The sequence below is a fragment of the Homarus americanus genome, unplaced genomic scaffold, assembly GCF_018991925.1.
Source record: "Homarus americanus isolate GMGI-L3 unplaced genomic scaffold, GMGI_Hamer_2.0 scaffold54443, whole genome shotgun sequence".
NCBI lineage: Eukaryota > Metazoa > Arthropoda > Malacostraca > Decapoda > Nephropidae > Homarus > Homarus americanus.
In genome coordinates, this window is record NW_024750852.1 from 808,428 (window position 1) to 823,000 (window position 14,573).

Sequence of the window (14,573 nt, forward strand, 5' to 3'; positions counted from 1 at the left end):
CCACATCCGGACAAAAACACCTACGAATATAAAACACAAACGTCATCATTGTATCGGTAAATTCATCCTCTTTAACTGTGTGCTGGTGGAGTGTTGAGCGACGGGTACCACACACCTGTCTCGGCCTAGCTATGTTACACCAGGCCGGGCTCAACACACCTGTAATGATGTCCTCCTGAAACCCCTTAACTAGATCTAACCAAACTTATCCAATCTAATTCATATTAGAAATGGCTATGTTATTTTGTTCTATTTGCCGCTTTGACGGAGGAAGGAAATCAATGGTTTAACCACTCCCCCCATTGTTCATCATCAGTCAATTTTTCATTGTCCAGTTTTAATACATTTAGTTATTAACTTTGCGCGGTTAGTTATCGACAAAAAAGTCGACCAAACAAATAAATTCAACTTGACCCATCCAAGATGATCTAAACATAAATAAGTTTCGTCGGGTAATTTTTCAAGTAAGATCACGTTTTACCGCAGTAACACATGAGGCTGCCATAAATGCAACCCACTCTCATCCCTGGCGCCGGTGAGGAGTGTCTGAACCACCAACGACGGTGACCTGCTGGTGATAGTGTACAATTGGTGGTGTACGTGTGGTGTTGGTGATGTAAGTGTGACACGGGGTGGTGTTAGTGTGGAACTGTTGGTGTATGGTACTAGCGGTGTAAGTGTTGTATTAGTGGGATGTGGTACTGGTGATGTAAATGTGGTGAAAGTGTGTGATGTGGAATCCGCTGTTGTCACTGTAGAATGTGGTGATAGGATGCAGGTCTTATCCCGCCACACCTGCAGGACTGCCGACACCCTTACCTCAACACACTGAACTGTCGACATTTAGAGTCACATTGGTCTGCCTTGAATCCCCTAGCCAGCGTTACCCAACAACAATGTGATAAAAAAATTTCTCCGTGGAAGAAACTTTAGGTGAGGAAACAGGGGCAGGAGGGTGGGCAAGGTCTTACAACACGGCCACAAGTAGGGCAGGCGGGCAGGAACTGGGCTGGTGGTGGTGTTTGAGTATTTTTGACCCTGTAACATGAAAATCGTGAGACACAGCCGATAAGTGAATCAACTTAACGTAGCCTACCATATTCAGGCTTATATATGAAGAAAACAAAATCCTTACTGGACATAATCCTGAACTTCCTGTTGGAATAACTCCCACCACCAGAATAATTATAATGAAATATGATAAATCTCACACCAGACCAAGTTTCTTTTAATACCAATACCCTCTGAGGTTAAGTGTTTTCTTCCACACAAACATTATAGTAACGTAGGGCAGTAGAGTGAAGGTATACCAGCAGACACCACTACCATGACAGGTGTACCGGCAAGCACCAACACCCATCGTGACAACTTTTGTCTCAGAGGAGAGACCTGAGTCACGGTACATGGTCTGGTGGGGGCACTTTCACTGGACACACCTGGAACCATCGCCTCTGCGTGTCTATGACGATGGACAGAATTAATTTGTTATGTCGTTCAGCTATCAAAGTTAATAACTCTCCTTGTCCATAACACAGCAGGAGAGATAAGAGAGTTACACATTACAAGATTATTGTGTAATGATATTGAAATTGTAATGCCTTCATGTCAACAGAGGGAGGTGAGGAGATAAAGAGCGACTAAGGTCACGAATTTGGACGGTAATATCAAACAAAACAACAACAACAACACAACTAAATTTCTTAAACAAACCGAGCAATGTCGTTGCTTTCGCTCTCAAAATGGAATTTGTTCATTGTCAACATTCCAATTAATTATTTCCTTAAAATTTGATTTATTTGAAATTTTAATAATAAACATAATATAACGCGAATCACCTACTGTGTATTACAGGACACGGTTAATATTCGTTTTTATCCCAATAGGCATTTCAGATTTTTTTTTTACCATTATCACTAGGATTCTTTTTTTAGGTTAGGTTAGGTTAGGTTATGTCAATTAAAAAGCACCAAAAATATACTAGAAAAATATCTCAACAATTAGAGAAATTGGGATAAAAACGAATTTTTACCGAGGACATTGGAGAAGTTTGTCAAAGCACAAGCATTTTGAGATGCAATGAAGGGAAGAGAAACTCGACCATTGTCTGCATAATAACCACAGTTACACGAGTCGGAGTTAATGACTATAATAAAGGTTATTATATCTCCCTCTGCAGGCTGCTACTCAGACGTTAGATGTAGCACACCTCACTAAAACTGGCAGGTGGAGGAATGAATGAGATCAAGTTGATCATTGTCATCACTTTCTACTGTAGTCATCTCGGGCCAAACCGACTGCTATACCAACCTTGAACCCAAGATTTCAGAGTTAAAAATTTATATTTCTGATCAATCAATAGATAAATCAATTAATTAGTCAATCAAAAGATCCTATGGGTGCGTTTTTATTTTTATATATATGTTTTTATTTTTTATTTTTTTTACGGGGAATAGCCCACCCGGGCACAGGTCATCGACCCACATCGGGGCCTAGGGGGCGAAAAAAATAAAAATAAATTAAAAATAGAAAAGGAAAATGTTATATTGTGTACAAGACTATTCCTCGGCAGGATGGATGACCCACACACGCAGTGAAAGCGTGACTACTGGTGTGGTCGTGCCAGGGTCAGAGTCAAGGCTCCTCCCCTCCCCCGACCGATGAAATTTTCGTTCTGCTTATTCATCATGGGCAACATTCAAGAAGCTAATTTCTACTTCATTCAGTGTCACAAAATCTTATGGCGACTCTCACTTCGGTTAAGAATGAGGGCCATTAACGGATACGGTTTGTTAAATGGTAACAAACAAAAACACCTGCTTACACTTACGGTATAGTATGTTGAAATGGTAACTAATTCAACACGAGTAACCAGTCTTACGCTCGTTGTTGCAATCACGGAGTGTTGCACGAACTTCAGTCTTCGGGAGTCAGTACGTGAGAATACATGAAGTGAAACGGGAAAAAATATTTACCTTTGCGTAACATTTATGGAGAAGTAGGTTACTCTATAATGTTTTTTCGTAATAAAAAAAAAAAAAATATATATATATATATATATATATATATATATATATATATATATATATATATATATATATATATATATATATATATATATATATATGAGAGAGAGAGAGAGAGAGAGAGAGAGAGAGAGAGAGAGAGAGAGATTTCCCAGTGCTGATGTTTTATTGCATGAAATTTAAGTATTCTTCAACGACTCCAGAACAAATAATTGAAAAATTTTCGAGAATTATAACGAACCAATAAAAACAGCTGTTACATTGAAGGAGTGCAATCACGCTTTCCGATTCATCTCATCCTTCGTCATGATGTATCACTCATACTATACAGTTATTTGCAGTTTTACACGTCTAATTGTTACCAGTTACATACTTTTTACATTTACTCTTGGGCAGGACATGCCTACTGTACTTACCCCAGTGAGAAGGCTGACTCTCTCTCTGGGCCTAGTCTGGGGTAAATAAACACGTCTTGTACACGACAGTTGTATCAAGTTATTACATATTTTCATTAATTTTACTCTTACAAAGAATCCCAAATAATTCACATAATAAACCCTTGCGGGCTCCATATGGTTCGCGGGCGCCAACTACAGGTAGGGGATCACTGATGTATACGATAAACATGGCAGCGTTGCGGGTGTGTTTGTATAATGCGTTCCCCCTTTAAATTGTTGATTAACATTGCTCTGAGCGGCAAAAAATAAGAAAAATAAATAGAAACGAGGGCATTCTTCCTACCATAAAGAAGGCAAGACAATGAAAAGCAGCCAGAACCACAAAATCTTCCACAGAACACAAGCTCTCACCATAGATGTTAATTAAATTCACCGAGAATATACAGATGAACCGAACAAATAACAAGAAATGAGAAAACCCTCAAATAATGTACGTAAGTGTTTCCTCTCTGAAATGTACATTTGCAATAGTGTAAGTAAGCCATTATAGACTTATTTTGTTGGCTGGAGTAGATCGCTTCCGCTCCAGTTTCGCTGATGGAGTGGCAAACTTTCAGTAAATATTGAGTACTGCTTCACTTCATTTCTTGATTTGGGAGGGGGGGGGGGGCGTTAAATTCTCTTAATCAGCCCAGTTAATTACTAAATCTAATCATCTAGACTAATTAACCAACTACAGACCCTAAACTAATCACTCATTATAAACACCTAACCGAATCATATAATAGAACTTATTCACTTTAATCATCAACTAGACTCCCAAATCAACGATCTTAAGACACCGAACCGAATTTTATAGAGAACAATTACTCGATTGAGAATCCTGAGTGCATCGTGAGCGTTGTGTATCGTCTTGTATGAATATCTTTTATGCAAGTCATTTGATGAGAGAAAAGTAGATTGATTGACTTGAACATGGTATTAACCTGGACCAGGGCACTGACCTGGTCCATGGCACTGACCTAGACCATGGCACTGACCTGGACCATGGCACTGACCTGGACCATGGCACTGACCTGGACCATGGCACTTACCTGGACCATGGCACTTATCTGGACCATGGCACTGACCTGGACCATGGCACTGACCTGGACCATGGCACTGATCTGGACCATGGCACTGACCTGGACCATGGCACTGACCTGGACCATGACACTGACATGGACCATGGCACTGACCTGGACCATGGCACTGATCTGGACCATGGCAGAGACCTGGATCATGAAGTACTTGAACGTGTCACTGACCTGGAGGAAGTGGAGGGACGCGAGGTGAAGGTACTCTTGGGAGCGAAGCAGACGACGGCACTGGTGTTGCCCATGAGCGTGATGGTGTGAGCCCCGCTAGCAACACATGAACCTCCCACCACCCTCCTCTCACCAGTAAAAGTGCTCGTTCACGGGGCGCGCGAGGCGTGGAGATGGAACACCAGAGCCAGGCAGTGACTAGTCAGCAATTCACCAGGCACTGTCAGGGCTAGACAGTCAATCAAGAGTGGGGGGATTTGAAAACTAAGGAAGGATGTTCGAAAAAGCCGAGAGATTTCGGATAATCGTGGTGGGTTATGAGAAGCAGCTGTGTGGTTTAGGGATAATGAGGGATGCTGTGAGGAGGGGTGGTGGGGGTAACGCGGGGTCAGGTACATGTACGGTGGTCACCAAGACAGGGAGTTCCTCCTTTGATGTACACATGGAAGACTGAGGACTTTGACCGGCGGGAACAACACACGTGGACCTAGTTACTCGGCAGCTTGTGAGACCGTCAATACTGGCGCATCGTGAATGGGGAGGGCCGACACACGCGCACGCTGCTGCACGAGGGACCACCTCCTCGCCAGAAGTTTCCCGAGAGGGCGGGGCCCAGGGAAACACGGTAACACCCATCCCAGGCACCAGTCCTGGTGTGCCCTCGGCCTTCAGCAAGCTGACGGTGTACAGCAGCTGACTTTCTTTAATATTTAAGAAACTCCACGTCGTCATTTTTGTTTACATGTTGTAAGATGCGGCAGTGAAGGTGATAGACTATCGTCACAGGAGAACTCAGCAACAAACGAACGTTGCCAAGCGATCGCTGGCCTGGTTTACTGTATTGATTCCACAGGTGGTTGTGTTGGCTGCAGTGACACCACCACCTAAGCCACCCGCCTTATGTCGGGCTGACACTGACCCTCACCCCACAATAACTGACTACTACACACACACACACACACACCATTAACCACCGACACAGACCACCATCAACCCCCCACACTATACTGTATAGTGTGGGAGGGTTGTATAGTATACAGGAACACCACAGTTGTCCACAAGCACCGTAAACAGTGGCTGGCGAACTGGACCAGTAACCATAAATAATGAACAATACTTTATTATAATATCTTCATGAAGTTTTTCGTGTTATTCTACGACCTAGTATATTCATGTGTATGCCAGAATACATACATATGTGTATATAAAGTGTGTTTCTGTATGCAATTATGCTTAAGTATCTGTGTATGCATTTATAAGTAGCCTATATGCCTGTTATTCACATGTACATTCCATAATATTAATAAGATGTATATAAAAATTTGATTGGTAAATGAACTGGACACCATGTGACGGACTACAGGCTGGTCAGGCGTCAGCATTGTGTCAAGGTCAGAGTCGCTCCTGGGTCACTCATGATCGGGGTCATTTTAAGATGAAGGTCACTCAAGGTAGGGGTCACTAAGGTCAGGGTTACTATCATGACCAGGGGTCATTGTAAGTTAAGGGTCATCTAACCGAAACTTACCTCACCTAACTGAACTTATTCAGCTAACCTAACCCAGTCAGTTATCCTAAGTGACCGGTGTGGTAAATATTTAGGAGTCGCCATGCACGAAAATTACTGTAGAAAATAGGTTTTTACAGCTTATTTCATCGCGTTTCATGCGAATTTGATCTTCATTTCCGGTAAAAATGAGTAGATATGACACCCCATTACCAACAATATTGGTTGCATAAAATGAGCAGGGCTTTGTAGAAGGAAATAGCGGGGTAAAAACACGGGATAAAATTAAAGCTCTTAACCAGAGAAACCAGTAGGAAGTGACCTAACCTCCTAGCCAGGAAGGCTCCGCTCCCCTGGATCCCCCGGGTGTGTAAAACACTTACGTTGGGCAGTGTTTGTCTCGTACTGCGATACCAAGCACTCGCATATGCCGATCTTCATGATACAGTACTTACAGTCTGAATCATACCTTCTTGGACACTAGACTGAAGCAGGGAGAACACTATTAGACCTTTAGATGCCAAGAGCTGCGGCTTCTTTCTGAAAAACTCTCTGAATTATAAAAAAAAAACACTAAATTACACACCCAGTCCGCCAAGGAGCAATCTTCACAGACATACGCCATTTTGCAACTAACCGCAATTAATCCATTTCAGATTTCGGATCCTGCGTATGCTTACAAGTCTTCCGATGATTGGCTCACAAGTAGTACGTGACATCCAAACTGAGTCACAGGAATGAGCCTCCGAACTTACTTACCCTGAATCAACTGGTGTGGGTGTGCTCGTGCTGTTTTATTTCATCTGGGGTCGATACTACTTCAGTTTGGGTGAGATTGACCGTTTAACCCCGACACTATAGCAAAACAAAAACAAGTACACATTTTACTCCATTATTCCCCCCCCCCCCATTCTCTCTTCCTTCGTTCTTGTCTTGGCTTTTTGTTTTAGCGCGGAAATTTACATACCTTCCTTGCTCCGGGTTCACAATATTTCCCCGCTTATTTTTCTCCTTTAAATAGTGATGAGTGAACGAAAATATTCAGATAGTCTCATTTTCATTTTTATGCCATTTTTTAACGTTATATTGTGCTTAATATTAAGTGACTGGTGCGGGTTTTCACCTCCAAGTATGCAAGGAAAATTAAACGTAATAGACTTGGAGAATCTGCATTAGTGCCGTATCTTAAGTCATCCACTGAGATATGTTCTTAGATCATCAGTTACGAGAAAAATTCGACCTACGGACGTGTTTAACTGGGTGACTTAAGAACGTATATAACTGCCTGACTTAAGCTACACGCGCTAAATTTTCCTCGTAATTGAAGAGCTGTATGAACGTATATGTCTGACTTGAGTAATAATATAAAAATATGTAAATAAAAAAAATGGCATTAAAATCATATGTTGAGATTATTTTAACTAGAAGTGTTCTCCTACTACCAAAGAGCAAGCAAAAGTAACACGCAGAATCTAACAGTTTTGTAATCTGTATATCAGTGTACTTTATTTTTCTCTTGTAAGGTAATGATGAATGTTACGTTCTCTCAGGCTCAGAGTGGAAGGCTGCAGGGGGGCTCTGGACTTCCTGTATTATCAAACTTAGTCAGTATTTAATAAATCAACACAAACATTATTCAGCCTTTATTAGGAACAATAAATCAATAAACACTACAAGTAAACAACAACCGTGGTTTAAGAGGAATAACAAACTAACAAAAAGAACAAACAACTGGTCACTGGTACGTCAATTAAGCCACGAGTGAAAACAAAAATAACATTATGCCTCGAGCCAAGAACACCAGTAGTCCAGTCAGAAAAAAAGGCTAATATTGGGCTAACTAAAATACCTATAAAATTGACTCTGTCACAACACGTTCACACATATATTGAAAGTGAAAATGGTTGTCATAAACATTACTGCCCGTTTGAGACAGTCCAGCCTAGGGTATAAAATCGTTTACCAACTTTTTAAGACCACCTTAGCGACGAAGGCTGGCCTCCTCTACCTAAAGTGGGAGGAAATATTGTTTTATGAATAATGATATTGACAATTAAGATAATATAACAACTGTTATGAGTAATTTACATCTTCGTGGACAAGAGGAATATATCTGAGGGCGTTACCTGGATCATACTGATTAATTAGTTGTTAGAGGGCCCAGAGCTCTTCTTTACTGACTGGTTGTTTTTCGTGCCAGGGATTTTTTAGTTGAAACAATGTGTATGTATGTGTATGTAGGTGTGTGTGTGTGTGTGTGTGTGTGTGTGTGTGAATGTAATAATAATAATAATAAATATGTATGTGGTATGTGGGTGTGTGTGTGGTTCCTCGAGTGATGTTTGGTATGAGAATATGGTATAGATATTACTGTACTGACTAGCTTTAACATACTTTAAGTCTAATCGCGTTTAACCAGGTGAGACCCCGTATTATACCACTAGGGATAATACTCTAATTTAAACTTTTACCTGCACCTGTACTTGCAACTCTACCTGTGCCTTTTAGCTGTAACTGTGTTTGTACCAGTACTTGTACTCATAACTGCACCAATACTCTTCCAGCGTCGTACTTGTACTATTGTTTCTGAATATTATGAGTACTAGTGGGGAGAGGCACAACTGACCAGCAGGTAGACCCCTCCAAGACGTTAAGATGCTCAGTTTACATTGTTTACAATCAACACAGTTTACAGTTATCAAAGCTTACACTTAACACAGTAGTACTCGGTTCACAGAGTTTACAGTAAACCTCCCTGTGTACAAGCTATGGTCACTCTTTGGCGCTGATGGTGGAAGACGTCTGCCACAGGTAGTTGGAACGGGCAGGTGAGGCTGATGGTGGTGTAGCCGAGGTCCTCACCCGGTGGAGGAGGAAGACTGACAGATAGGTGTTCTTTAGGCAAGTGACACCCAGTTGAAAACTCTCTCTCTCTCTCTCTCTCTCTCTCTCGTGATTATTACTTACGCAGTACCACTCGGTCTCAGGCTCCCGACACCTGTTTCATGGAGAAGAACAGGTAAAAGGAGGAGGAGGTTAGTGGTGGTCGTCGTCGTAGCCTCCGTGATGGCCGTGGTCATCTTCAGGCTGCTTCACCCAGTAGCCCCAGGGAGCAAACTTGTGGTAGCCGTGGCCCTTGGATGGCCCGCGGTATACCTTGATTTGGACTTGGCCATGTTTGCCCCCGTGCCCTGGGTAGAGAGGCACAGGTGTAGTAAAGTCTCATTAGAACTGAAGTTAGCCATTATTGTTTAAGAACATAAGAAAATAAGGAGTCTGCAATTGGCCGGTTGGCCTGTGCATGGCAGCTCCTGTCGAGAGTTACTACCACTCTCTATCATCCATGAATCTATCTAGCCTCCTTTTGAAACTTTCCAGAGTTCCCGCACTTACTACAAAGTTGCTAAGCTTGTTCCACTCGTCCACCACCCTATTTGTGAACCAGTTTCTTCCTATCTCCCTCCTAAACCTAAACTTATCCAACTTGAATCCGTTGCTCCGAGTCCTATCCTGCTCGGATATTATAAGAACTTTATCTATATCCCCTTTATTGATTCCTTTCACCCACTTAAATACTTTTATCATATCTCCCCGCACTCTTCGTCTTTCTAGGGAATGCAAGTTAAGTTTCTTTAACCTATCCTGATATGGAAGGTTTCTAAGTCCCGGAATCATTTTTGTCATTCTTCGCTGCACCGACTCTAGTGAATTTATATCCATTCTATAATAGGGGCACCAGAACTGAACCGCATAATCGAGGTGCGGCCTAACTAGCGCAAGATATAGTTGCAATAAGACCTCTGCACTCTTGTTACTTATACTTCTAGATATAAAACCCAATACTCTGTTTGCCTTATTTCGAACATTAACGCACTGTTTCTAGGCCGTAGGTCCGGGCTTACAAGTACCCCTAGGTCTCTTTCACAAGTCGACTTCTCTTGGTTGATGTTGTTTTGGCTGTATACATTATAAGTATTTGTTCTTCCAATATTAAGTACGCTGCACTTGCTGGTGTTGAATTTCATTTGCCATTTTTCAGACCACCCCTGCAGTTTATTTAGATCCTCCTGTAATGCATTTGCATCCTGCCCTGAATTAATTTGCCGCCCTATTTTGGTGTCATCCGCAAACTTGCTTATGTCACTGCTGATCCCAGTATCTAAATCGTTTATGTAGATTATGAACAAGAGTGGGCCTAATACTGACCCCTGGAGAACCCCACTGGTTACACGGCCCCACTCAGATTTAACACCATCTACGCTGACCCTCTGCGTTCTATCGGTGAGCCATGATTTTATCCAATTTAAAACTTCCCCTCGATACCATGAGCCTTAATTTTTATCAGAAGCCTCTGATGCGGTACTCTGTCAAATGCTTTGCTAAAGTCTAAGTAAATAACATCGTAATTTTCGTCATTATCTACTACCTCGAAGACTTTCCTAAAAAACGTTAGCAGATTTGTTAGACAAGATTTTCCCTTTGTAAACCCATGTTGAGAGTCGTAGATTAATTTGCTTTTCTCTAGATGCGATCGGATGCTATCTGCTATAATTGATTCAAGAAATTTCCCCACTACTGACGTCAAACTGATCGGCCGGTAATTTGACGCTGATGCTCTGTCTCCCTTTTTGAATATGGGTACTACATTCGCCTGTTTCCACAACTCTGGCACAAAATTGCACATATTACTATTACAACAACTTACTAACTATTTACTACTACCAATAATAATAATAATAATAATAATAATAATAATAATAATAATAATTTAGATTAAGACCACGAAACTAAATTGCACAAATACAATTCCCAATAACTTCGTTTCATCCTCCATAATGACTGCAAGCGTAACCTGACCTCTTGTAGGTGGGGGCGTGACTCACCTGACGCAGCTGGAGTGAGGTCATCATAGGCGACAGGTGCTGAGTTCACCAGGGAAGTCACCAGGAGGAAGGTCATCATCATCATCACACATGCCTGGGGGAGACGATACTTACTGTCAACACTGACAACGCCCAACATCCTCTGACAACACTCACACCAGTCTGACAACATTCACAACCCTGACAATAATCATAGCACTCACATCACTCTCTGGCAACATCCACAATACTCATACAACATTGACAACATCCTCTGACTTACATTTTTGGCCATCTTGCTGCTGTTGGTGGTGTTGAACGCGTCGTAGGTAGGCAGTGGACTGTTGTTATTCACTTAGGTCACCTCTTTATATACTTCTCCATCCTCTTCCCCCATTGGTCACGCCGCTTCTCTGCCACACCTGCCATGTCACGCCGCTCTGTCTTCTGATTGGCCACGCCTGTCCTGACATGCCGCTCTACTTCCCCATTGGTCACACACTTCAAGATACGCAGGTCTCGGGCTGACGTTTCACCGCAGGCAACATCATCTTGTACTTGTCTGTTTAATGATTGTCAAGTGAGATGTTTTACCAGATGAGTTATTTACAGCTCAGGTAGATGACTGAAAGATTAATTTACATTTCACGTGAGCTTTAGTTGGCTGCAGGAAAGACTCAAATCAAACCTAACCGAATTTCACCTCTCTTAACCTAACATATCCTAACGTCACCTCACCTAACCTAACCTAATCCCATTTCACCATACTGTTGCTTTTGTATCAAAGAAAAAAAATCAAAATGTTACCCCAATAAATGTTGCTAGCACAACCAGGCAGAAATAAAACTATGTTTAATATGGGGTGATTGTTCAGTGTTCCTTTGGTTGTATTTTATTTTTTATTTTAAGTTGGGAATTTTTTTTTAGGCTAGGGAGTTGGACCACAAGATTAGACACCAAACTTCTTCCACCTGATAATAAAATACATTAACGCTACCTGGGGATTAGATTGGCATCAGGGTAGTTAATCTTAAGGTGAAATACAGTAATTCGGGGTGACGGGAGCGCGGGGTGTGCTCTCTTCTCACCGGATATGGACCCGCCAGCAGGAGGTTGGGTTGGCCGTAGACTTCCGAACTGGTCAAGCTCTACTTGCAGTGAATTGCAAGGACTCTTAGATGCAGTCGATCTCCTTCAGAAGAGATTAAACAGTGTGATCATATGTGATTCTCAGTCTGGCCTCCAGGCCCTCTCCTCCCCTAAGCCTTTATGCCTTCCTTTAATTCAACATATGTTACGTCTAATAGCTTTAGCCCATGATAATTATCCTGTTATCCATTTTTGTAGATTCCATCTCATGTAGGAATAGCAAACAATGACACTATTAATCTTCTGGTTAAGAATGCCTGTGGACTGGCCCTCCCTGGTGATGGGGCTAATAGTGAACGGGCTGAGAGTGTATTCATCCAACATTATGATCATTTTCTTCCTTATCCACGACGTGGACTTATGGTCCGCAGGCATAATGTTGTCTATGCACCCATTAGGTTAGGATACAGACCTATCTGGCAAGTATCTGAGGCGGGGGATGACCCGCACTTCTCTTCCTGTAAACTTTGTAACTGTCCCAACGCTAACACCCTTCAACACTATTGCCTTAACTGTCCCACTGTCAGAGACCTCCTACCACAGGAAGAATCACCACCTACTTATACATAATAATTTGGATATAATTCTCGTACGCTACCCACGCTTTGGTGGGTGATAACTCCCATTGTCTTCAGCTCACCACAAATGTCTCCATATCACAAGTCATAGCGTGACCGCATGGTATTGTGACAAGGCTTGTCGCCCCCTGGGGCGTTATAAATGAATTAAATAATAATAATAATCCGGGGTTTATTCAGTAGAAGTTTATCCAAGTACCAAGGTGCTCTCCTCCGTCTGGTGCTGAAGGTCTGCTTGGCTGGCTGCGAGTTTTTTTGTTTTGTTTTTGTGGTGGTTGTGTCCAGTGTCACAGGAAATTGAGGAATGTGGGCGTGCCAGGGCGTCTCCTCCCTCTCACTGGCTGTCTTTCACTTACTCCCTCTGTCAAAGACTCGTTTATTGCTTGCCTGCCTGCCTCTCACTTCATACCTCCTCTCTCTCTCTCTCCCGCCCCCCTTCTGCCACCCTTTTTACTCCTATTCCCCTCCCACCCCTCTCACTATCCTTGATCTATCCCACTCACTATACTTGATCTTCCATCCCTCTCACCGTGATTGCTCTCGTTATTTCTTGGTAGTTTCAAAATAAAGGTAAATAGTCACGAGAGCATAGATAGTTTATTTAAATGGATAGCAAAGTGCAGATCATTTAACCTTTTAAATGTGTTTGGTCACCCCCACCTGGCCACCAGTGTTAGCGGTTCACTGCCAGTCTCTGCCACCAAGTGAAAGTGGACCTGATCCACTGAAATTCGTTTGATCGAGAGATTCGCTTCACTTGTGGGGTGTCACGATGGACCTCTCACCCTCCATCGCCACCCACACGCTCAACACCATAAAATGTATTTATTTCTATTCCAGATACAGTGCACAGTAGTGGCTCGACCAGTTAATAACCTGATAGATGGTGGTGAAGGTTAGTTTAAGTACGAGGGTGTTTGTTCAGGATCAGAGCTGACAACGATTAAAGATTCAATACATTAGTTTTTTTCAAGAGAAGGTCTTTAATTATGGCAGGTTATCATTGCATTTTTTATGATGTTGTGTTCGTCATCTTAATGAAAATGAAAGTGGGTTCCATGGGCCTGACTTTCCATTAGAGGCTGTGGACACAGCACACTATAGACTTAAGCCTTTATTTGGTACACAAGTAAACATTGTGGCAAGCACTGCACTTGACAGCCTTTACTTTCTCCAACTGTAAAATTAGGTACCCAGTCACAGCTAGGTGAACTTGGTGGTGCCCTTAGGGGACATCAGCTGTACTAAGGACAGGAGGCGAGCTCTGCATTTACTCAAATATCCACACCTTGTTGTCGTAATGCTTTAGTTTAAACTTAGCCACTTAGATGCATTTTTAATCTACAAATCACGGGGAGACTGAACTCACGATCATTTGACATTCTGGCTCCAGAACTTCATCCCTTTGTATGACAGTAATCAGTTTTAAGTTGGCTGGGACCACTACCACTACCACACACTGCCACATTACTTCACCTCTCACCTGGCACAACACACCATAAAAATTCACTTCGATGTGGCATTTTTCTGGTTTCACTTCACTTGATTATGATATAAAAATACCTATTCTGAAGGTTGATAACAGAATGTTATGTATACCACTGATCATACATACCTACGTAAATAGACGAACATTCTGGGCAGGTGAAAATTAAACCATGCTGGGAAGAAACAGTGTTTTCTCATTTACCTGTAATTGTGAGGTCAATTGCACCCAGGCTCTTAGGTTCCCAGTCTCTTACCCTATTA

At 42.2% G+C, this 14,573-nt stretch overlaps 1 protein-coding gene across 2 annotated transcripts in view; it reads right to left on the reverse strand.

The window, feature by feature from the left end:
- The window catches only part of LOC121854373 (NADP-dependent malic enzyme-like), a 56,447-nt gene extending 51,630 nt beyond the window's left edge, over positions 1-4,817 (reverse strand). For both annotated transcript variants that reach the window (XM_042349002.1, XM_042349003.1), the window contains exon 1: positions 4,729-4,817. In XM_042349002.1, coding sequence (XP_042204936.1) covers positions 4,729-4,802 — 74 coding nt within the window. In that variant the 5' untranslated portion in view covers positions 4,803-4,817. The remainder of the gene's footprint in view (positions 1-4,728) is intronic.
- Positions 4,818-14,573: the final 9,756 nt, after the last annotated feature.